General features: G+C 40.0%; 1 protein-coding gene across 3 annotated transcripts in view; it reads right to left on the reverse strand.

The window, feature by feature from the left end:
* Window positions 1-24410: 24410 nt before the first annotated feature.
* Window positions 24411-25931, reverse strand: part of septin6.S (septin 6 S homeolog) — a 45037-nt gene continuing 43516 nt past the window's right edge. For all 3 annotated transcript variants that reach the window (XM_041574180.1, XM_041574181.1, XM_018231977.2), the window contains one exon: window positions 24411-24515. In XM_041574180.1, coding sequence (XP_041430114.1) covers window positions 24506-24515 — 10 coding nt within the window. In that variant the 3' untranslated portion in view covers window positions 24411-24505. The remainder of the gene's footprint in view (window positions 24516-25931) is intronic.

Below are 25931 nucleotides of genomic sequence, written 5' to 3' on the forward strand. Positions count from 1 at the left end.
ATCCACTTTATGGGTTAAAAGGTCCCCTGCCATTTGTTTATAATGTCCTCTAATGTACTTGTAAAGTGTAATCATGTCCCCTCGCAAGCGCCTTTTTTTCAAGAAAAAACAACCCCAACCTTGACAGTCTACCCTCATAATTTAAGTCTTCGATCCCTCTAACCAATTTAGTTGTGCATCTCTGCATTCTCTCCACCTCATTTATATCCCTCTTAAGGACTGGGGTCCAAAACTGTACTGCATACACCAGATGAGGCCTTACCAGGGACCTATAAAGAGGCATAATTATGTTTTCATCCCTTAAGTTAATGCCCTTTTTTATGCAAGACAGAACTTTATTTGCTTTAGTAGACACAGAATGACACTGCCCAGAATTAGACAACTTGTTATCTACAAAACCCCTAGATCATTCTCATTTATAAAAACTCCCAACAAACTGCCATTTAGTGTATAACTTCCATTTATATTATTTTGCATAACCTTGCAATTATTAACATTGAACCTCAAAGTGGCAGTATCCTGCATGGAACATAGTTCTGCACAATTTAGTATCATCAAAAATAAAACAGTACTTTCAATGCCCACCTCCAGGTCATTAATAAACAAGTTGAAAAGCAAGGGACCTAGTACAGAGCCCTGCGGTACTCCACTAACAACACTGGTCCAATTAGGAAATGTTCCATTTACCACCACTCTTTGTAGTCTATCTTTTAGCCAGTTCTCTATCCAGGTACAAATACTATGTTCCAGTCACATTACCTGGGGCAGCTGGGAAATTGACAAAATGTCTAGCCCCATGTCAGATTTCAAAATTGAATATAAAAAAATCTGTTTGCTCTTTTGAGAAATGGATTTCAGTGCAGAATTCTGCTGGAGCAGCACTATTAGCTGATTCATTTTGAAATTTTTTTTTTTCCCATGACAGTATCCCTTTAATTTCTTCTTGTTTCTTACATTTCTCTAGGGCTCACAGTGAATCTACAGGAAGGAGGAGAGGATCTGTAAGATCACTGATTTGGAGACCATGAGGAAGAACATCATTGGCAAAATAAAATGGACAAGCTATGGTTATTGTATAGCTAGAGACAGCCTGGAATTAACGAGGTGGTGGAAAATCAGATTTATGGCTGAGGTCCTGCAGGACAAGATGAAGGCCAAAGCCCAACTGAAATCCCTCTACAAACAACTAGAGGAGATAAACTGGGCAATTTTCAGGAAGTACATGGAAACATATCCAGGTACAGTATCTAATGAATATATTTGTTCAATTATTACTATTTTGTAATAGGGCTTATGTACTGAAAGCCATTGCAATGCTGTGATTTTGTGAAAAACAACCACAAAAAGAACATATAAATCCTGCCCAGCTGAAACCTATTGAGATGCCATAGAAACTAATAGGAAGTGTATCTTCATCATTTTGGCAAGGGATTGGGATCAAATGGCTTGAAAATGCAGAGAAACCTGCAATTTGCAACTTGTCCCATAATCAGAGGGGAAATGGTACATTCGCATTTAGTAATGTTAATTTGCATAACTGCCATATTTCTTAAAATCCCACATAATGTTATAGAATTTCTACAGAGATATCTAAGGTAAAATCCTTGGATACAAGTTTTTAAAAATTTTTTTTTTTTGCATTTTTATAAAAAACACACATGCATAAACACTGTCTGGCAAATAAAATGTTAATCCACAAATCCATGCATAAGTTATTTTAGTTTGTATTTTGTCATGGGGGCTTCCATTTCTGCTCATTACACATTCATCCTCTGCTGCTCTTAACAGCAGGCACAGCATTACCTGTGTGCTTGGAGGCAGCCACTCTGTAATGAAAAGCCAAGTCGCACTACAACATGAGAATCTAGCTGTACACTCCCCCTCCCCTCTCTGCCCATGCCTGTGATGTTTGGAGGAGAGAGGTCACATGGTTTGCAGGGAAGCAATTACTTTCACTTTCCTACGTCCTGCTCTACAGCTGCACTAGCAGCCCCTCCTCCCACAGACACTATCAAAGCTCCTGCTGTTCTGTAAGTTTGTTCTCTGCATTCCTTTGGAGGGGGGAACTTTCTCTCCTTGCTGCCTTCCTAGTTTGTTTTACTGGTTACTAGATGAGGTAAAGGAGCTGTGAGTTCCCTCTGCTATCCACCTCACACACACCATGCTCCGTTCCTGCAATACTTCTTTTTTCATTAACTACTTACTGCCTCCTTTTCATGAGATATTTTAACCCTTCCTAGACTTCCTCTGGTTTTCAAGTATGCCCTCCTTATTTTATCCTTTTTTCTATTCCCTGTCATCAGTCCTGGGAGTGTACTCCTGTGTTTCTGCCATTCATTTTTGTGTAAACAAATATAATAAACTCTCTATATAAAATATTTTTTCCAGTGTCCAAAATGAATTGTGTGTGTATGTATGTATATTTATATTTATTTTTTTAAACGTAAGTGGGGGCAATGATCACAGGACTATCTTATTTCAGTCGTTCTGAAGTGGTGTCAGTGAGAGCTTATCTTGATACCTGCCTATTGTTTAATTGACAGGCTCAGCAGACAAGGCTCTATTTACATTACAGCAGCTTGTAGGAGGGAGGGGTTATGACATCACTCCAACTTGCAGTGCAGCAGTAAAGTGTGACTGGAGTTTATCAGAGCACAAGTCACATGACCTGAGGGCAGCTGGGAAATGTCAAAATGTCTAGCCCCATAGCAAATTTTAAAATTAGATATAAAATAATCCATTTCTTGTTTTGAAAAACGGATTTCAATGCAGGATTCTGCTGTAGTAGCACTATTAACTGATACATTTTGTAAAAAAAACATGTTTTTCCACGACAGTATCCCTTTAATGACACAGAAGTGAGTGAGCCATTCTCAATAACACTAGCGGTGCCTTCACTCCAATACACCATGATTCCACCAGTGGTGCTCTCCCTTACACCTAAAATATGGTTCCATAGACAGGAGCACCCTTAGGCCACTTGGTAGACCCTGCATTCCTTTTCAATCCATCCCTCAAACTGCAGAAGCCGGGTCTGCAGGCTGCCTGGGTTCCAATGGAATGAGGAATGCTGGGTTCACTTTGTAGCTTAATGGTGCTCATGTATATGCAGCCATATTCCCTTCTATTTTAGTTGCCTCCACCGCAATTCCAACCACAGTGTCCCTTATTTCCCTAATTATTTCTACCGTAATTCCACCAGCGGTGCCACACTTACACCTAAAATATGGTTCCATAGACTGGAGCACCCTCAAGCCACTGGGTAGACCCTGCATTCCTTTTCACTCCATCCCTCAGACTGCAGAAGCTGGGTCTGCAGGCTGCCTGGGGTCCAATGGAATGGAACGGAATGCAGTGGTCACCTAGCAGCTTAAAGGCGCTCCCATGTATATGTAGCCATATTCCCCTGTGTTTCAATTCCCTCCACCGTAATTTCACCAGCGCTGCCCCCCTTACACCTAAAATATGGTTTCATAGACAAGAGCACCCTTATGACACTCAGTAGACCCTGCTTTCCTTTCCATTCCATCCCTCAAGACTGCTGATGCTGGGTTCTGCAGGCTGCCTGGGGTCCAATGGAATGGAGAGGAATGCAGTGTTCACCTTGTAGCTTAAAGGCGCTCGTGTGTATGCTGCCATATGGCTTTCTTTTTCCATTCCCTCCATCTCAATTCCAACCACAATGTCCTTTCTTTCCACCTAAATATGGTTCCATAGACAGGAGCACCTTTAAGCCACTTCGTAGACCCTGCATTCCTCTCCACTCCATCCCTCAGACTGCAGAAGCCAGGTTTACAGGCTGCCTGGGGTCCAATAGAATGGAATGTAGTGTTCACCTTGTAGCTTAAAGGCGCTCATGTACATGCTGCCATATTCCCTTTTGTTTCCCTCACCCTGTTTCCCTTGATTTAATTTGCATTGATCCTGGGAGCAAATCCGATCGCCGTTAAGGGGTCAGGAAGGAATTTTTCCCTCTATTAAGCAGATTGTCCCAAGCTTGCCAGAGGTTTTTTGCCTTCCTCTGGATCAAATAGCACAGTTTATCTAATTATTATCAATAAAACTTTGACTTACACAGATTTAACATCAAGTTGCTTTGTGTGTGTCTTTATTCTGGGTATTGGTCACATTTGGGAGGGGTAACATATAGATGGGGTGAGAATGGAACAAATAAGAAACACTAAAAAGTTAAAGAAGAATGAAAGTAAAATCTACTCATGTTCTTGTTTTATAAGAGACCCAATCAGTGGAAACCAAGTGAGCTTCAAAGGAGGAAGTAGTTTTCTGTTCTGTTAAACATGCAGTCACTCCAGTCTTTATACATTACATTTTTACCTTACTAACCATATTAGAAACATGTTTTTTTGCACAGCCTATCTATTTACCCAGTTTTTATTTTTATACTGAACAATACCTTTAAGCTCAGCATAGCAGAGGAATTCAGGCTGCTGTCACCTTTCTGCTATGGAGAACTTTGGAAGTCAGATTCAAGCTCAAGATTTAAAAAAAAAATTTGAGTAAACCTGACCTAGTACTATAGCTATTTGAGGATGAATTAAGTGTTAAAAAATGTTGGTGTTAGTGTTCCTTTAAAGATAAGTTCTGTCATCACTTGACAGGGCTGGTAAACACTTGTAGGCTGCAGCTACATTTATTTGCAAAATATATTTCAATAAGTGGGGAGAAGTTATTGTGGAAAGGGTTACTACACAGGACAGGATATGGTTAAAACTTAGCTGCAAAAAGGAGATAAAGGCAAATTATAGACTAAGAAAACTGAAGGGAAAGGATAAAGTGAATGTATGTGTGCACTTTGTGGAGAATGTGAGATAACATGATATCTTTTCCCTCCTATAAGTGTAATGGAACACCAAAGGTTTTGTTGAGCAAAATGTTTGTCAATTCATTCTTATGGGAACAGCTTGCAAGTGCTAGCTAATGCAATAATGTATTTACAGGCACAAGCAATTTCTACAGAAATGAATTGGGTGGCAATTTGGAGTGGTTTGTTGTATGTTCACAGCACAGAAAACACTCAATCGGCAAAATGCTGGGCCCATAATGAGGGTACACATCAATGACTTTTCCATTAAAAGAGGCTAGTATGTGTATAGGATATATTTCATTCTTTAGGCTAATCAAAAGGCTGAATTTTCCATTGACTTAAATTGGAAGCTTGTGGTCTAGGGCACTACCAGACGTGTTCACACTGCTGCTACTTCATCTACTTACCTTAGAGAGCTGCAAAAATTGGACAGTGGCTCATCTTTTAGGCCAAACTGCTTAGACACGTCCTGCAGTAGAAACTGATTGGTGGTCACATTCTTCCCATTCCAACTGAGTTTGAGGGCATGGGAGCTGTAGTATGAAGGGATGTTACAGATGGTTTACTCAGAGTCATGAGCAATTATTCCATGAAAGCTATTCTCATGAAAGAAGGATACTACCTCCAGGTGATGGTCCTCCAAGCTCTGAAATACGTGGAATGCAGAAACTGAGTTTCAGTAAACATATTCAATACATGTTATTATATTTTAAGACTAGAAAGTAGTCTCTGACCCTCTCCCCACTCAAGACATAAGCCTTTATGCACATGATTGACACGTTTCCCAGAAAGCACCAGCGGCCCTGTACAAGTGGAGAATGTGGAGCTCGGGTGGCACCAAGGAAAAGGCTGGTCAAGATAAGACATATGGAACCATGGGGCCTTTACTGCATTCGGGTTGCTGTGTATCTGAACTGGTAACATCACCCCTAGCACGAGAAACATTATTTCTATTCCAACACTTTTTTATTCATAATACATCATTTAAAACCTGCTTACCAGGTGCAATCTTTAAAATGTATCAGTACTGAGATTAACTGGCCACTGCACAGATTACACTTCAAATTCAGATTGTAAAATCCTGCATAGTTCACGCCTCTAATCCCCCCTGCACTGTTCACACCTGTAACCCCTATATTGTTGACATCCCTAAAGCCCTTTACTGTTCACATCTCAGACTGAAATTGCCCACACTGTTCACACCTAATGCAAACTGCTGGAGGGGCACAAGCATTGTGTTACTGTATGTAGCACAGTATGAACTGCCAGGGCTGGATTTATAATGCAGGTGCCCCTGGGCCTACTGTCGCTCATCACCCCCATCCCCTCCCCTTCCTTTGTGTACATGCGGAAATTTTCAGCATCGGGTCTGGAGTACTGGTGATTGGTGCACATGGCATTTTAAAAACGATTGTATCTCCTGCAAATTCCCAGTGCTTCTGAACCAATGCAGTCGTGGTTGGGCGGCACGCCGGCCCTCTAAAATTCTGCCGCCCTAGGCCCAGGCCTTTCTGGCCTTTCCACAAATCCGGGCCTGTGAACTGCTCATATTAGAGTCATCCTGATAGGTTTCCTTGTCTCCAGCTGTAGTCTGCCTTCCATATGCTCCCTGTATGTGCCATACTCTGCCTGCCCTATGCCTCCTGTGTGTGCAATTCTCTGCTTTTCCTATGCTCCCTGTGTGTGCCATATACTACCTGCCCTATGCTCCCCGTGTGTGCCATACACTGCCTGCCCTATGCTCCCTGTATGTGCCATACTCTGCCTTCCATATGCTCCCTGTGTGTGCCATACTCTGCCTGCTCTATGCCTCCTGTGTGTGCCATACTCTGCCTGCCCTATGTGTGTCAGAGCTGTGTGTCATACTCTTCTTGTAATGTTCCCACCATAAAACCCAACTACAACTGCCATAGATATGGAGAAATGTTTTGTGCAACAAAGTATATTGAATTATAATTGAATTGAATTATAGCATGGGAATCTCCCATAGACTCCATTTAATTTAAATAATGCAAATATATATATAAATATAATTAATCATTATTGGAAGCAAAACCATCCTATTGGCTTTATTTAATGTTTACATGATTTTTTAGTAGACTTAAGATATGCAGATCCAAATTACGGAAAGATGTATTAGCCAGAAAACCTCAGGTCCTGAGCATTTTCCATAACAGTTCCCATACCTGTTCTGGTTAATAGTTCCCAAGCATTCTGGATAACAGGTCCCATACCCATACTGGATCACAGGTGGATAACAGGTCCCATACCTATACTGGATAACAGGTCCAATACCTGTACATCATTTGGATCTTAATACCTACTAGAAAACCATGTAAACATTAAATAAATCCAATAGGCTGGTATTACTTCCAATAAGGATTAATTATATCTTAGTTTGGATCAAGTACAAGCTACTGTTTTATTATTACATTGAAAAGGGAATCCATTAAAATAATCTGGATTATTTGTATAAAATGGAGTCTATGGGAAACGGCCTTTCCATAATTCGAATCTTTCTGGAGAATGGGTTTCCGGATAATGGATCCCATAACTGTACCATAATTATAGTAACTTACAATTCAATGGAGCACGTACATCTTACTATTATCAGTAACTTGATATTATATCTGCAGAAGCCCCCCACCCCAATGCAATTTGAAAACTCACGAATACCCAGGTATAACCCAAAAGACCAGGCCTAAACCTACACAAACTAGAGACTGCGTTTGGGGCCCTTTGTGAGTGGTGAGGCCACAAAGGCCCGGGCCGAGGGCAGCAGAACACTAGGGGCGGCATGGCGCCCAGCTGTTTACCGGGGAGCACAGCTCCCGAGTGCTCCAGGGGGCTCGCATGTGCGCTCACACCGGGGGGGGGGTATGTGGGCGCTAGGACTGCGCGGCCAAGCACCAGGACCGCCCACTGAATCCAGTGCTAGGGAACCCCTGGGCCATGTGCTGTTGTCTGGCTATGGTCCTGGCCAACTTCAACTAGTCCACGGGCACCACAGCCTCTGGGCACCACTTCTGGAAGCCCTGCACCCCCATGATGCTGCTTGGCGGAACGGGGCTGAGGCAGTGGAGAGAAGCACTGAGACAGCTTGGGGGGGGGCAAGAGGAAACCACTCCTCAAAGTGTCCCGGGCTGTCAGATGCAGAAAATGTACGGATGAGGCGAGGTCCTGCTATGCACTCGGGGATCCTTCTTCACAGTAGTCTGACAGTGGGTAATGTCCCTGCGCGTCATAGGCCACCATCTTAATCGCCTTCTTCTTCAGTAGCAGCTAGTTCCTATCCTCGGAAAGGACCTGACGTCACGGTCATGTGATCCTACCATGTGACTGCTCCACTGATGATTACCTATCTCCTTAGTTGGTATTTGCGCATTCAGGAGACACAGAACTTTACAAATCTCCTGTGTTCTCATACATAAAATAAATTATGTTTCTGATATATGTGATTGTACTATGTGAAACTTGATTTTTCATTTTATAAGACACTTAAAAGCCTATATCGTTTTACAGAAGTGAAATTAAACCAAAATTCTAGCATATTTTGAAAGCTCAGGTTGTCCTGAAAAAAAAACAATGTATTGTTTCCCTGGGTAAACTAAAAGACCCCCACGGGAAAGGCCCTTAAAGTGAAAGAGTACAAATTGTCTAAAAACTGCTTGGGAGTAGATGTTTGCATTTAGGACAAATTGGCTGGCAGGGTTAAAAACTACAAGTCTGTTGGGACAAAATGAATATAAACACTATAACAAATGTTATAAAACAGCAATCCAGAAGGCAAATAAAGGAAATGAAGAGAGCATTGCGGCTGAAGACTAACCCCAAAAAGTTGTTTAAGTATATTAATAGTAAAAAGATGCAGGTTATTTGAAGGCTTGTTAAGGGATCATGTTCAAAATGTCCTAGTGAATGGCATTATTAGCAGCAATCAGCATGGCTTATGAAGGAAAGGCCATGTAAGACAAATTTAATTGCTTTTTATGATGAGTTAAGTAAGATGCGGGACAGTGGGGGCAGTAGATGTCAACTATTTGGATTTTGCCAAAGCATTTGATACCGTGCCCCACAAACTACTGCTTTCTTAACTAAGGTCTATTGGGGTTGATGAAGTTGTTTCCACATGGATAGTAAACTGGCTATAGGATAGGGTACAGAGGGTGGTTGTTAATGGTACATTCTCTCATTCTCAAGCAATATGGTTTAGCGCTGCAAATTCACAGAAAGCAGTGCCACAGATATACGACGAATATGTTTAGTAAAGTATATGTTACCAGACAGCAGGCTAAGTTTTGGTCTGGCAACCATTGTTCAGAATAATGACAATATAGCAACAAAACAGATGGTTGCTTTCAGAGCAGTAAATTCTATCGGCTGATGGGCAGCTATGGCTAACAATGATTATTATTCCACATGGATAGGAAACTGGCTATAGGATAGGGTACAGAGGGTGGTTGTTAATGGTACATTCTCTACCTGGAGTAAGGTTCTTAGTGGGGTCCATCAGGGCTCGGTATTGGGTCCACTTTTATTTGACTTGTTCATTAATGAATTAGGGGAGGGTAGTGTAAGTAATGTATCAATGTTTGCACAAAACTATTCAGCCCAATAAATTCCATCCAGGATGTGGCACTTGCAACAGGATCTTGGCAAACTGGCAATCTGGGCAGCTAAGTGGCAAATGAGATTCAATATTGATAAATGCAAATAAATGGAGGTAAGAAATAAAAGGAATAACACGGACAACCAAAAAAATTTTTATTGCAAAGATGAATGCATCAATAGATACATGTATACATTCTTTGTGTATGTCATTTCCATTTTCCCTTTTATATAGGCCGATCCCATGGTCAGCAGGTTAGGGTAAAGTAATTATAAGAAAAAAAAAGTGTTCATTAGCTAAAAATGTTATTGAACCATATGGATCAGAGCACAAGCATGGACTAACAGTATGCTCATTTGTCATTTTTAATCATCAAGCAATATGGTTTAGCGCTGCAAATTCACAGAAAGCAGTGCCACAGATATACGACAGATATACGACGAATATGTTTAGTAAAGTTTATGTTACCAGACAGCAGGCTAAGTTTTGGTCTGGCAACCATTGTTCAGAATAATGACAATATAGCAACAAAACAGATGGTTGCTTTCAGAGCAGTAAATGCTATCGGCTGATGGGCAGCTATGGCTAACAATGATTATTATTCCATTATGTTGTACATTATACCCTTTACATGGATTTTGTGGTGGAAATAGGTATGTGGTGCAGTATACCTCACATTTAGGCAACAAAGGTGCTGTTTCTGTTAAAAAAAAGGGTTGGGGTTTGCAGTTCCACAGCAGTTGGAAGCAACCTATACCACAAACAGTTTGTACAACGTTCCTATTTTATTTTAAAAATAAAAGCCGTTATCGCTGAAAATGTTTCTTTCCTCTTTTTGAGATGCAAGACTATTTTTAATTTCAGCCTATATATTATGGATTTTAACAGACTATTAAAAAAACTAACAACACATTTGGTCAGGAATAAATAATAATCAATGATCTTCTACAATCCAATGGCACCTTGCCCTTGGACTTTGAGAATACTTTGTTTATTATTTGTATACTGCAATAGGTATGTCCAGCTCTCCCTTATCCTTCTGTTTATGATGGCATTATGCACTAAACTGCATGTACCCCTGCAACTAATACAACCTACATTGCATACTAATAGAACAAATACTTTCACAAATGCTCAGGTAGGAAGCCTACTGCTCACTTTAAATATTGCTACTCATTAACGGTTTATTCTAATATTTATATCACAGTAACAATTAGATCTCAACATACTTTGCTGCTGCTGCGGCTTGTGACAGGATTTATTTTAATGAAGCTGGTGATTACTCTAAAATATCGTTTAAATATCTATTGATGAAAATGTTACCACCAAATGTGACTAATGGTGGCCATACACGGGCAGATAAAGCTGCCGATATCGGTCGTTTGGACCGATTTGGCAGCTTATCTGCCCGTGTATGGGGGCTTCCGACGGGTCTTCCCGATCGTTATCTGGCCACGATATTGATCGGGAAGGTTGGATTTTTACCCAACTGACCCTTGGCGCATCGTAATTCGATTGTTCGGCCGTACGGCCGAACGTTCGAATTACGCTCGATATAGCCATGCAGTTAGTGGCATATCGGGGAAAGATCCGCTTGTTTGGCGATGTCGCCAAACGAGTGGATCTTTTAGTCTATGGCCAGCTTTACTCTTAAACAGTGTGAGCTGTTTGCTTCCCATTTATGGGTCGTTGCATGCCCCAGTTCAAAGGGAAAAATCTATAAAAGCCATTTGCTTTCTTTACAATGTGCATAGGACATGCTGTGGGATTTGTCTGCGCACTGAATAACTCCCTTGACGTACTGCATATTGCAGTGTTCATTTTAAATCTTATAAAATATTATTTGTCAATATATCTACCTACAGTGACTTTGATCCAGAAAGTTAAATATGTTTGTAAAAGTCTTTCCATTGCTTTTAAATTGCTTTTAAAAATCACTGAACAAAGTGTGTAAAGTAAAGTGTAACTACAGGCCTGTTGGCCATCTTTAAAATATATTTTTTCTGTGTTTAGTCTAATTTATATTGTCTCTGTGGATTTATTTTTATGATGTTTAGGTTCAAGTTAGCCAATGTAGTAGTACATGAGGCATTGTCATATTTCCGGCTATACAATCTTGTTGTATATGTGTTCTGATCTAATGGACAGAATGGCTGGAGTTTAATGATCCTACACCTTTCCAATCAATAAGGTGAATATTGAATGTAGACATTAATTAGCCAAGTGTGTAATTGACTTGTTGGATGTGTCTCTCTCTCATAAATTTAGCAAAATATTTATTTTATTGTGTAAATTAGAGATTAGGCCAGCTAATAGTGAATCTCTCCCATTTCGCTTAAAATTTTGTGAAACTGTGGAAAAATTCATGAAACACGAAAAAAATTGCAATACATTGAAGTCAATGGGCTTCAAAAACAATAATTTTTACTCACTCCAAATGCATCGTAGTAATTGGGTATTTTTCTTCTGGAGACTTTTTTTTATCTCTATGACTTTTTTTTTGTTGTAGAAATGCATTAAAGTCTGTGGGGTTGGCGAAGTGGCCAACGCTAGCGTCAATTCGCCAGAAATCCCATCCGCAGGGACATCGACAATTCACTAACAGGCGTAGAGAACAATTCGGTAGCAAACAAGACCGTCGCTAACGTTTGTTCGCAGTCTATCGCCAGGCGTCTTTTCAATCTGGCGACCGGTCGTTATTCCGCAAATTCAGTAAAGTGCGAATTTTACTGAATGCTACCTCTTTCACCAGAGTCTACTTCGACACCTCAGACCAGGCGAACTGCCAAAATGAAGCTAGATCTTCTTCAATCTTATGTCACTTACATCATATCCTGTGTGCCAGAAATGCATTAAAGTTGTACAAAAAAAAATGCTGGCGACTCAAAACTATAGGCCAGTTAGTCTGACGTCAGTGGTAGGAAAGCTTTTCGAAGGGTTAATAAAGGATAAGATACTGGACTTCATAGCAAATCATAATACTATGAGTTTGTGCCAGCATGGTTTTATGCGTAATAGATCTAACCAGACTAACTTAATTTCTTTTTATGAGAAGGTAAGTAGAGACCTCGATTCTGGGATGGCAGAGACCTCGATTCTGTGATTTACTTAGACTTTGTTAAAGCATTTGATACAAAAACCACTACAAAGAGTGGTGGTACATGGAACATTTTCTAATTGGACCAGTGTTGTTAGTGGAGTACCGCAGGGCTCTGTACTAGGTCCCTTGCTTTTCAACTTGTTTATTAATGACCTGGAGGTGGGCATTGAAAGTACTGTTTCTATACTAAATTGTGCAGAACTATAGGTTCCATGCAGGATGCTGCCACTTTGCAGAGTGATTTTTCTAAGTTGGAAAACTGGGCAGCAAACTGGAAAATGAGGTTCAATGTTGATAAATGCAAGGTTATGCACTTTGGCAAAAATAATATAAATGCAAGTTATACACTAAATGGCAGTGTGTTGGGAGTTTCCTTAAATAAGAAGGATCTAGGGGTTTTTGTATATAACAAGTTGTCTAATTCTGGGCAGTGTCATTCTAACGCTACTAAAGCAAATAAAGTTCTGTCTTGCATAAAAAAGGGCATTAATTCAAGGGATGAAAAAATAATTATGCCTCTTTATAGGTCCCTGGTGAGGCCTCATCTGGAGTATGCAGTTCAGTTTTGGACTCCAGTCCTTAAGAGGGATATAAATGAGCTGGAGAGAGTGCAGGGACATGCAACTAAATTGGTTAGAGGGATGGAAGACAAATTATGAGGGTAGACTGTCACAGTTGGGGTTATTTTCTCTGGAAAAAAGGCGCTTGCGAGGGGACATGATTACACTTTACAAGTACATTAGAGGACATTATAGACAAATAGCAGGGGACCTTTTTACCCATAAAGTAGATCACCGTACCAAAGGCCACCCCTTTAGACTAGAAGAAAAGAACTTTCATTTGAAGGGGTTCTTCACAGTCAGGACAGTGAGGTTGTGGAATGCACTGCGGGGTGATGTTGTGATGGCTGATTCAGTTAATGCCTTTAAGAATGGCTTGGATGATTTTTGGACAGACATAATATCAAAGGCTTTTGTGATACTAAGCTCTATAGTTAGTATAGGTATGGGTATATAGAATTTATGTATAAGTATGGAGGGGTGTGTGTATGGATGCTGGGTTTTTATTTGGAGGGGTTGAACTTGATGGACTTTGTCTTTTTTCAACCCTATGTAACTATGTAACTACCTACTCTCTATTCAAATTCTACATTTTGCTACAAAAGCTCTACAACATCTTTCTCAGATCGATAAAAATAACCCAATAAATACATTATGGCCCAGAGGCACTACAGTTAAGACTACATCTCAAATCTATCGTACAATTAGGACCACATTATTAATTGAAACTCCAAATAATTTTATAAGCAAATAGACCTCAGTAATTCTGCAGACAGAAGCTGCTATGATACTCCAATTTCACACAAAGACTATGCAAACGCTTTCTACTAGTAAATATCATGAAATGTCTCTACAGATACTAGATCAATCGTATCTGACACCACTTCAGAGACATCATATAGGTACTACAAATACAGACAAATGCCTGAGATGCCAACAACCTAGAGCTGACATTGTACACTGTCAATGGCTTTGCCCTAGTATCGAAAAACTGACTGTCTTTCTTTGTTAATTATTTTCAAACTATGATGTAAGGAAATATTGTTGTTTTAGATAAAATGCTAAGCTTGTATTGACAATGGAATCTTTTCTCTTTGTATAATTTATGTACCTCCAAATTTCCATTTTGTTACTTTGTTATTTATTTGATTTGGAAAATAAATAAAAACATATGTAAAAAAATATCCACTTATACCCTTAATGGGACTGCACTAGGCAAATCCATAATGGAGGCAGAGCTTGGCGTCTTTTAATATAATAAACTTGGCTGTAGCAAACAATGCAGGTCAGCAGCATCAAGGGCAAATAAAGTCTTGAGCTTTATTAAAAGGGGCATAGAGTCACTGGAGGAGGGGGGTCATTCTTCCACTTTATAGAGCACTGGTAAGGCCCCATCTAGAATATGCCGTACAGTTTTGGTCTCCATCACTCAAACAGGACATTATTGTATTAGAGAGGATACAGAGAAGGGCAACTAAGCTGGTAAAAGGTTTGGAAAATCTTAGCTATGAGGAAAGACTGGCCAAGTTGGGGATGTTCACACTGGAGAAGAGGAGCTAAAATCGATACTGACACAATCCTTTAAAAATCATAGGAACGTGTCAGTATCAGGTGCTGCACCCGCAATAGGTCCCCTCAAAGCCATCGCCAGCCCCGCAAACCTGCGTTGACCCGACCCTTTGACACTGCTAAAAGATCTTCTGTGCTGTTTCAGTTACACTGGTCTGGGGGCGGCACAATACTTCCATTGGCTAATTACAAATGAAAACAGAACTTCAGCCTATGGAAGGATCACTTCGCCCCCAGCACAGCATCACAGAAGTAAGACAGAAGATCCATTAGTAGTGTCAGAGGGTCATCTGCTTTGAGGGGAACTATTCCGGGAGCAACAACTACTTGATACTGACACGTTCCTATGATTTTTATAGGAACGTGTCAGTATCGCTTTAAGGGGTGATATGATACTATGTACTCTATAAATATATAAGGGGATCATATAATAGGCTCTGTAATGCTTTATTTACAAGTAGGTCTTTCCAGCTGACAGAAGAAAGAGGTTCTGGCTAAATATTCAGAAGGGGTTTTTTACAGTGAGAGCTGTGAAGATGTGGAATTCTCTCCCTAAATCAGTTGTACAGGCTGATAGATTAGATATCTTTACGAAGGTGTTGGATTGCTTTTTAGCAAGTGAGGGAATACAGGGTTATGGGAGATAGCACATAGTACAAGTTGATCCAGGGACTAGTCTGGAGTCAGGAAAGAATTTTTTTCCCCTCTGAGGCAAATTGAAATGCTTCGATCAAAAGGGTTTTTCGCCTTCCTCTGGATCAACTGGCAGTTAGGCAGGTTATATATAGGTTTAAAAGGTTGAACTTGATGGACGTGTGTCTTTTTTCAGCCTAACTTACTATACTATATAATACCATGCTGCTGTGTCAAAGATTTGTTGTCTGATCCTGCTACATGTTTATTTTTCAATAAAATTATAAATAACATTACCTTTTTCAGTTAATTTTTAGTAATTTTTAGTTAGAAGTTTAAAGGTAACTTTACCTACTTGGCTTGAAATAGACCCTGCACAATGTTACACTTGTCAAACCTGATATCCAGAATGCTCGGGACCTGTGATTTTCCGGATAATGGATCTTTCTGTAATTTGGATCTTCATACCTTGAGTCTACTAGAAAATCATGTAAAAATTAAATAGCCAGACTAATGGCTTCCACTGATCACCTTTGGCCAGGTAAGGTACAGGGGAAACAGGCCATACAAATGGGATAGCAATATAAGTGAACCAGTACCATAGCTGTCTGCTCATTTAGAGTAGCATTTATGGAAACAACATAAAAACACCAGATCATAGGCAGGATGTTATGTTACCCCCAAAGGGTTGCCTCTGGACCCTATAGTTGGTGTCTTGGAGCAACTTAAAGAAATGTGAATCACAGTATTCATCAATTGGCAGCTCTAAACAAACCTTGACAGACTTAGAATTTCAAGGATTTTGTATGGACCAATAAACTAAGGTCATAACTGGGCAGAGGGAACCTGGAATTGGATATTTTTAGTAGACTGCTAAACCCTGGTACCTAAGAGCAGTCCTATGGTGTATGTCAATGGCTCTGTTAGAGAAGGTCCTTAGACAGGATAGGAATTACCTAGAATTACCTTAGTTTCCATCCCTTTACTGGACCTGTCAGGTATTTTCTGTACTATTAGAGAAGGTCCTTAGACAGGATAGGAATTAGCTTGTTCTTATATGAACTGACTAGTTTCTATCCCTTTACTGGACCTGTCAGGTAATTGTATATACACTGTCTAGTTTCCAGTGGCATAACTACCAGGGGAGCAAAGGGTGCAATTGCACCAGGGTCTGCTCCCCCTCGGGGCCCACCAGAGATCGCGCTGCAGTGCGGTAGTCCCGACAAAAATCGCGGTGGTAAGTAATCTGCGCATCTAGAGGGGTGGGGGAGGGGCCCGAGTGCACATCCTGCGCCCGACCCTGAAGACTCTAGTTATGTTACTGCTAGTTTCTATCCCTTTACTGGACCTGTCAGGTTTTTGCCTAATACAGATGGTCCCTGTACTGTTAGAGAAGGTCCTTAGACAGGATGGGAATTAGCTTGTTCACATATGAGCTGACTAGTTTCTATCCCTTTACTGGACCTGTCAGGTATTTGCCTAATACAGATGGTCCCTGTACTGTTAGAGAAGGTCCTTAGACAGGATGGGAATTAGCTTGTTCACATATGAGCTGACTAGTTTCTATCCCTTTACTGGACCTAGTGTCAGGTAATTGCCTAATACAGATGGTCCTTGTACTGTTAGAGAAGGTCCTTAGAGAGGATAGGAATTAGCTTGTTCTTATATGAACTGACTAGTTTCTATCCCTTTGCTGGACCTGTCAGGTATTTGCCTAATACAGATGCTCCCTGTACTGTTATAGAAGGTCCATAGACAGGATGGGAATTAGCTTATATGAACTGACTAGTTTCTATCCCTTTACTGGACCTCATATAAAATAGCAGTAAAACAGTCTAACACAGATGATGGATTTCACACATCTTATATATGAATAACTAAGTACTATCTCTAAAAATGGCAGAAATAGTTTTCTATCTATTTAACATACCATAAGGTTAATATATTGTGGGGGCCTTTATAAGGATGAGAAATAGCTAGCTCTATTAGAACAGACTAGAGTCTATCCTTATTTGGGACCTTACTGTGAAGGTCCTTGTACTGGATGGCATTTAGCTTTGTCATTATAGACTGGACTAATTCCTATACTTTCCTGGTACCTCACCACTAGAGGCATTAGGTCCTTTCTAGGGATAGAAACTAGCTCACTGCCATATGAATCGTCTATTTCCTATCCAATAGAGGGACGGTCCTTGTTATTACAGTTTTGCTAATGAAGGTGAATTGCCCTTTAAGCTGGGAGTCTAACTTCTTATCTAAAACTGTTATAAAAGTATTTTAAGTATCTACTCTGGGCTCTCTCCCAAGAGTCAATTAAGTTAGAAACTTTTTATCTTTTTCTGGCTGTTCAGTGCAGCAGATCAAAGAGAAATTTGGGACTTATCAGTACAAATCCGGAACTGCGGGTTGAGCTGTCAAAAGATTGACTGTCCTGCTCAAAATGGGACAGTTGGGAGGTATGTGTACTGCCAATATATTTATGTACCCCTATCAAAGCAACAACGTAAGCAATATACTAGGAGCTAAAAAGACTATTATTGCTGCCTCGAGCATATGTAACATCTTAATATCTATTTATCAGCAATGATTGGTTGTACACTTTGTCAACAGCGGCTGCTCAGCCCCAATCAGTTGGTAGTTTGCGCACACACGTGATAGGCCTAGGCAGCTGAGATATCTACTCTGACTGCAGTGTTCACGGCCCACCAAGGCTGCCAATTCAAGGGTCCATCACTCCAGCTGTGGAGGACAAAAGGTTGAAATTCATGGTTGTGGTTTTTATAGCAACAGCTACTGTGATACAAACTCTCAAATAATTTGCCTGAAAAACGAGGAAAACTACAGGGAACAGACTCTGCAACTCTTGGGGGCCCTATGGGACTAGTAATTCCTTATTTTCTATTTGTTCATGGAAAATGTCTTGTTCACAAGTTTATGGGCCCAGAGATCTTGCTGTTGGACCCAATAATCAGTCATTCCACTGTTGGGATGTTCATGTAGGAGTTTGCTGATATACAGAGCCGGATTTACATATGGGGCACCCCTAGGCCTTCTGCTGTTCATCACCCCTGTCCCCTCTACTTCATTTGTGCTCATGCACAAATAGTCATCATCAGGCCAGGATCACTGGGGATTGGTGCATGGGAAATTTAAAAAAAACTATTGTATCTCATGATCAGCTCCAGAGCTTCCAAACAAATTCAGGTGTGGCTGGGCTTCATGCCGCCCCCTAAAATCCTGCCGCCCTAGGCCCAGGCCTTGGTGGCCTTTCCATTAATACGGGCCTGCTGATATATTCAGTAAATAGATCACAATTGACGTCACTATAATAATTAGTACTTTATATAACTAGTTTAATTAATGTGCTAATAAACCAGTCAGTTCATTGTCAGTCAGTAAAATGTCAGTGGAGTTTGCCCTATACACCTGTCTGCCCTGTGATGTCAAGCTGTTCTGCGTTACAACGGAATTGAAACTGAATCTGACCAAATAAGCTATAAATAATACAAAAGTTATAGTACTGATCAGTGGTCCTGATACACTAGTAATTTAGTATCTGTGCCAGTGCATGTATTCTATTCAATGCATGGTTCTTATTTACAAAGTTATGATCTTAAAATTGGCAAACCACCATACCATATGTACCCATATGTAATTCTAACTACATCATATTTACCTCCTGTCATATGTTTTATAGGCTGGCACCTCCCTACAAAGTTGCATTTCTTGGGAAAAGGGCCATGTATTATTAATGATATACAGTGGTGACTAACAAGAAAAAGAGACAGACCTATTATTATTGAAAATTCACCTTTAATCACCTTTAAGAGAGAGGGAGGTATAATTTACTGCTATTAATTAATTTATAAAGAGAAAAAGTGGTAAAACCCCCCACTTTCTTTAATAGTCTGCAATAAACAAAACTTTAAAAGTTTTTTGCCTTGATAAAGCTGTTAAGTGAAACGAGTCGGCAGAGTCTACTACTTTAAATTTGATTTTTAACTTTTTGCTCTCTACCAATCCTTTTTAGAAACGGTTTTAACTAATCGAGCGCTGGTCAGCCTTCCTAGTACCGCATTTGATATTCCTCTTCTCTAATTCCTCTTACTCTTAAAGGGGAAGGAAACCTAGTTGGCGCAAAAACCCTCCCCCCTCCCGTGTGTTGCCCACCCTCCCTCCTCCCCCCTGGCCTACCCGTCCCGCTGGGCAAATGCCCCTAACTTGTTACTTACCCTTCTGCGCAGGTCCAGTCCAGGGAGTTCACAGACGACATCTTCTTCCACGCGATCTTCTTCCTGCTTTGAACAGCGTTTTGGCGCATGCGCAGTAGGAGCATTTCGCCGGTACGGATCTACTGCGCATGAGCCAAAAGTCACGATGTCTTTTGGTGCATGCGCAGTAGATCATACCGGCGAAATGCTCCCACTGCGCATGCGCCGTTCATAAGCAGGAAGAAGATCGCGTGGAAGAAGATGTCGTCTGTGAACTCCCTGGACTGGACCTGCGCAGAAGGGTAACAAGTTAGGGGCATTTGCCCAGCGGGACGGGTAGGCCAGGGGGGAGGAGGGAGGGTGGGCAACAAATGGGAGGGGGGAGGGTTTTTGCACCAACTAGGTTTCCTTCCCCTTTAATGACACTGAAGGATCTGTGGTTTTATAGTTGAGTTTAGCCTCTCCACAATGAGATAGATAGGGTTATTTTGAGACCACAGTCCCCAGTGTCTGACTTTCTCATCGTGTGGAATCCCAGGGCATAGAAACATCATCTGATAGAAGTTTTTGGGACCTCTCCACCTCTACCATTTTCCTTTTCCTATGTCATTTTCAAATGACGGTCTTGGAAACATTTTTTTAACCTTTATACTTAATTAATTCACCTTTAACTTATTACACTTGCACTAGCACTTTATGTTAATGAATTTAAGTTTATAATGGTAATTTAATATATTTGCTATTTGTCTAGCAGGTACACTTAAGCAATTTTATTAATTCAATTTAACTTATTATATTACAATCAAGGGTACAGTTTTTAAATTAATTGATTATTTTTAAAAAATAAATAATTCATTTTACAGTCACGGGTATTGATCGGACTTTTTAAGCACTGGCACTTTAACTGACTAATGAACTTCTGTACACCAACTCACTAATTACAAATCAACGCCATACTAATTGTGTTCACAAGTTACTCATTTTTATATTGTATTAAAGAAAGTGGGGGGGTTTTACCACTTTTTTCTCTTAATAAATTGATATCCAGTGGTGGTCATTGTTTAGTGTACAGTCAAAGCTGACTAAGTTCATGTATAGCCATTGCATTATACACCTTTAAAAGGTGCTGTTTGTGTTCTTGCGGTACTAGAGGTTTGCTCTGACTTACCCTGGTTGCTTTCCCAGGCTGTGCAGGAGATCCAGCGGGACTTGTGGCACTGTAGGATGCTAGCTAATACCAGTCTTAGGGCTGATTGGCAGCAGTTAGGCAGACCTGACAGGAAACTGCACTTCTTTGTGTGAGGGCAGAATTTTGATTGGCTAACAACACCCTATTTTATTTCATTCCCAGTCCCTGTGCTGTTGATATGTTTCCACACCCTCTAGATGGCACCCTCTAAGCAGGACTGTCACATCTTGATATGTCGTGTTTTCCCCCTCATTTTACAGAGCTTGCAAATATTACACACAAAATATCCACACGTCAAACTGATCAGGGGTTTTTTTTTATTCAAAAAATTACAGAAAGGTATTAATTAACATAATGCTGGTCCTTTATGTTTAGAAAGTAAATATGCATTTCATTTTATCATTTACATTTCTTTTAGAAAGGAAAATAAACAGAGGATCATTGCCAAGAAAAGGAAGCACAGCTGATTAGAATAGAACAGGTAATTAGAACAATTTTTTGGGGGGAGGGGAAATGGGGAAGGTCCATGAAACTATTAATCTGCTTTGAGACCTTCCTAAATATTTATACTTACTCTTCATTAACTGTGTTAGTCCTTTCATTTTCAATGTGCAATTAAAGTGGCTCTGAAGGTAAATGAGGCACGTGGCCACTAAGAATGAGGTAATGTTGGTTTTAATCCAGTGTGCCTTATACAAACATGTCTAATAGTTATGAAGCTGGTTTCAGATAAGCTTACCACATTTAACATGACCTCGGTACCTTAATGTAATGGAGATGTGTGGATGTGCTAATGTGAACTGTTGTACAAATAAATGCCTTTGTTCACAGATAGCTCAAAGGTTTTGCATAATATTTATAACATTAAACAAGAAATACAAGATAAAAATGTTAAACTGGTCTTCAGGGGAGAAATATCATTTCAAGCCCATAACCAAACTTCAGCAACACTTGTCATGAAGATACTGCAAACATCCAGGGAGCAGCATCTAAGTGAATATACTGTAAAGCTGGCCATAGACGCAAAGATCTGATCGTTCGCATCAAGGTTTGTACGATTTTCAGACCGCGTGTAGAGTCCCGTCATTTTTCGTCCGGCGGAGATTGGTCGTTTGGTCGATTGGACAGGTTAAAATATTTCTGTCGGCTGGGGGTAATATCTCTGCGTGTATTGCCGATCGTACGATTTTCAGTGGGAGACTGTCACTAACTTTGGTCGGACATAACTGTCGTGTGATTGCTGTCAGGGGCAGAACATCGGCTGATCTGTTCTTTTGTACTTTATTTGATCTGAATGGTTAGTGGCAGGTTGGGGGATGGGAAAGTCCGATCGTATGATCGGATCTTTGCGTCTGTGGCCAGTCAATATCATCCAGTTGCTGTTGTTATCAATCTTTTACATATGTGTGCATGCGCTGAAGGCTCTAACTAGTACCCCTGTGTATTGCCACTCTCACCAACTAAGTGCTTACTATATTGCTCACTAGTAGAAGCACAGGAGTAAGGTGGTAACTGAGGTGGCGCAGATTGGGTATGATAACCCCTCAAAGTAGTGCCGCTCTGAGAAACACTGCATTTCTTTTCTTCTATTGTGTACACATGGGCTTCTCTATTAGACTTCCTGCCTTCGGCTTAAAGGACAAGGAAAGTTAAACTAAAGCAGTAGCTAGAAATGTTGTAAATTATGTTTTGGGCTTCTGTGCCATCCCCAGGCAACCTAAGCCTTTTAGCAGGATAGATCTGTGTCTCTGACTATGGCCCAAAGCCCCCCCCTATTCTTTTCTGCTGGTTCACTGCACATGCTCTGTGCTGCTGTCACTTACTGAGCTTAGGGACCTACTCACAATATACAGTACACATAGAATAGAAATGTCACAATATAAGGCTGATTAGTAATTAATACAGATAACCAGTGCAATTAGCATCAGAATTTAATAATGAGCCCTGTAGCATCAGCTTATATTACAGGGGAACCTCATTTTCTGCTGGATAATTAGTGACGACCCCTAAGTTTAGCTTCTCAACAGTTACTCACTGAGCATGTGAGTGTCACAGACACTTTCCAAGATGGTGACAAGTTTGAAGTCCTGGATCACAGGCAAAACCAGTATTACACCAGCACACCCATCTTAGAGAACTCTGGTATAGCATGGAACTTCCAATGGCTACATTGTCTGATCAGTCAATATGGTCAAATTAAAGAGACAAAATGTCACCAGTATTACACTTAAACACATGCAATACTTGGCTAGTCACATTAGGAATAAGGGACTAACAGACCAGGTTATTTTAGTCTATACACTCCTGGGCTAATAATAATTGTATAGAATCAGAAATAATTTCTAAATTAGCATCCCGAGAAACACATTCAAGTCCCTTTGTAGTTTTTACTGGATACATTAGATAAAAACAGTTACGTGAGCTGACAGCTTCTCTGATTCATCTTCCCAGTCAAACTGATGTTTTAATCGAATAAGCTTCAATCAGAACTAACAGCCTCTTAAATGCCTTGGATCATTCCTATAGCTAAGGAACTATTTTTTGTCAAAGAAACTTTCTAACAATCTCATCTGCAAAATAGAAGAAATCTTGTCAAACATGACCCACATACCTGATTTGGTACCGCTTCAACTCAAAGTTGAGTGACCCATTGCTTGTACACTTTTTTTCCTTTATCAGGCTCAGATTCAGAATAATAAGAAATAATTGTGTGAGAAAGGCAGGTACTGTATCAACTAAATGTTGGCTAATGTAATATTGTTTTTTTTACCCTGCCTATTCTACAGAATATACATTTGCCTCCTAGAAACACACCTTCACATTTTTCTGTTAAAGGAGAACTCCTGTAGACACATTAGAGAACTACAGAGCTTTCTGAATAAAACAAGTACAGGCCATGACTTTTTCTCCATTCTAGAATCATTCTAAAATCATTTCTTCTGTGCTTTTCAAAGTTGTAGTCTCTGCTACTGACGTCCAAACATTAAAAAAAAGTAAAATCCCCTGCTGAGCCATACACTGATCAACATCAAAGCTCAAGCAGTGACAAGATGCATACTGCCTGTAAACTTGAACTTGTAAATCTTGGGGTCACTTATACAATACAGGAGAAGTACAGAACAATCAGTTGCATAAACAGCCACACTAGGATTTCCACTTATAGCCTACAGCAAAAGAATTTCCATGGTTTGTTTTTGTTTTTATATTGGGTATCGTTTGCAGATTATTAAATAGAAACTGCCCCCATCTCAGTTTTATAAGTAGAGTAGAGTGGATTTAGAAACACCCAACAGATTATTAGGTCCACTGCATGAAATATGCAGGAAGCATCTAAATAATCCAATTCCTAGCAGGGTTTATGTAGGTACATGGAAGGAAAGTTCTTAATTAATTTTAAATCTAATGCTTTAGAGAACTGCTGCATTGTACAGTGGAAATAGCCTGAAACTAGTATTAGATGGCTTCTGAAAAACTGACCTATAGCTGTGCAGTTATCTGTATTAGATATACAGACATCATTTAACATAATTATAGGCCAAGTCAGTTAATTGCGGGTACTTTGTTACTGATGGAATGTGAATATATACATGTAGTTAAAGCATTCGCTCTTTAGTCTCCTCCATACAAGTGCCTTCCATTGAAAAGCCCTTGCTAACATCTCAATCATGCAATCACAGAACATCTTTCAACATTATTAATGGTGGTAGTTTTTTCTTTCTTTATTATAAATGTTCCCATTCCAAGAACAAAAGGGACCTCTGTGTCTTCTACAAACAGTGCTCTTCTCCATCATACAGGTGGGGGACAGATTAAAAGAAGCTAGAGAGAAAGAGAGAGATGGGAAAACACAGATTAAGCAATTGAGAGATAAAGGTAAGCAGGCCAAAGCGTTATCAGATCACACACATTCATTTGGCAAAGCTAAGCTTATACAGGGTGAAATATTGCTTACAGAGAAAGCAGAAAGCTCTGTTAAATGGGACGTCACTGGCAGATTTTAGTATTTACATAGATGTGGCGTTCAACAGCTGTAAGCATCAATTGTGATAACACCAATACAAGGCATTTTAGAACATGTGAGTATGTTAGAAAGACTACACATATAATAGTACTTTTATTACTTATGGGTAGAAGTTATCAGATCGGACAAACCTACATACCCTTGCTATGATAGCATTATTAGGCCACAGTCTGATTGCAGTCTTATAATGCAACTGTAGTCCTATCTCATATTTCAGGTTCTTCTAACATAATAATTATGTACATATGTAGCACAACACCCTAGGTTTAGAGAAGGATTAATCCCTGCAATAGAAACATTTAGGGGCAGATTTACTAAATTCGAGTGAATTTTCGAAGTCCAAAAAGTTCGAATTTCAAAGTAATTTTTTGGATACTTCGACCATCGAATAGGATACTACAACTTTGAATTTACTTCGACTTCGACTTGAAGTAAAAATCAAAAAATCGAATATTCGACCATTCGATAGTCGAAGTACTGTCTCTTTAAAAATCCTTCGATTTCAATACTTCGCCAAATTAAAGCTATTGAATTGCTATATTAGCCTTCCAGTGCCTTTTTTAAAGTGTTTGGCATCGAATAAAAATCCTTCGATCGATTGCTAAAAATCGTTCGTATCATTCGATTCGAATGATTTAATCATTAGATTCGAATGATTTAATCATTCGATCGAACGATTTTTATTCGATTATTCGATTGATCGAATGCTATTTTAGAGCTAAATCCTTCGAATTCAATATTCGAATTCAAAGGATTTCAGTTCGATGGTCAAATTTCGAGGGTTTTAACCCCTCGAAATTTGACCCTTGATAAATCTGCCCCTTAGGGTCAGTCCACACGAGCAGGTTCGGGGAGATTGCATTGCCAGGGAGTTGCATGCTTTTGTTAAAGGGATACTGTCATGGGGAAAAACAATTTTTTCAAAATGTATCAGTTAATAGTGCTGCTCCAGCAGAATTCTGCACTGAAATCCATTTCTCAAAAGAGCAAACAGATTTTTTTATATTCAATTTTGAAATCTGAGATGGGGCTAGACATTTTGTCAATTTCCCAGGTGCCCCAAGTCATGTGACTTGTGCTCTGATAAACTTCAATCACTCTTTACTGCTGTACTGCAAGTTGGAGTGATATCACCCCCCTCCCTTTTCCCCCCCAGCAGCCAAACAAAAGAACAATGGGAAGGTAACCAGATAACAGCTCCCTAACACAAGATA

Source organism: Xenopus laevis, chromosome 8S (assembly GCF_017654675.1).
Source record: "Xenopus laevis strain J_2021 chromosome 8S, Xenopus_laevis_v10.1, whole genome shotgun sequence".
In the NCBI taxonomy this organism is placed as follows: Eukaryota; Metazoa; Chordata; class Amphibia; order Anura; family Pipidae; genus Xenopus; species Xenopus laevis.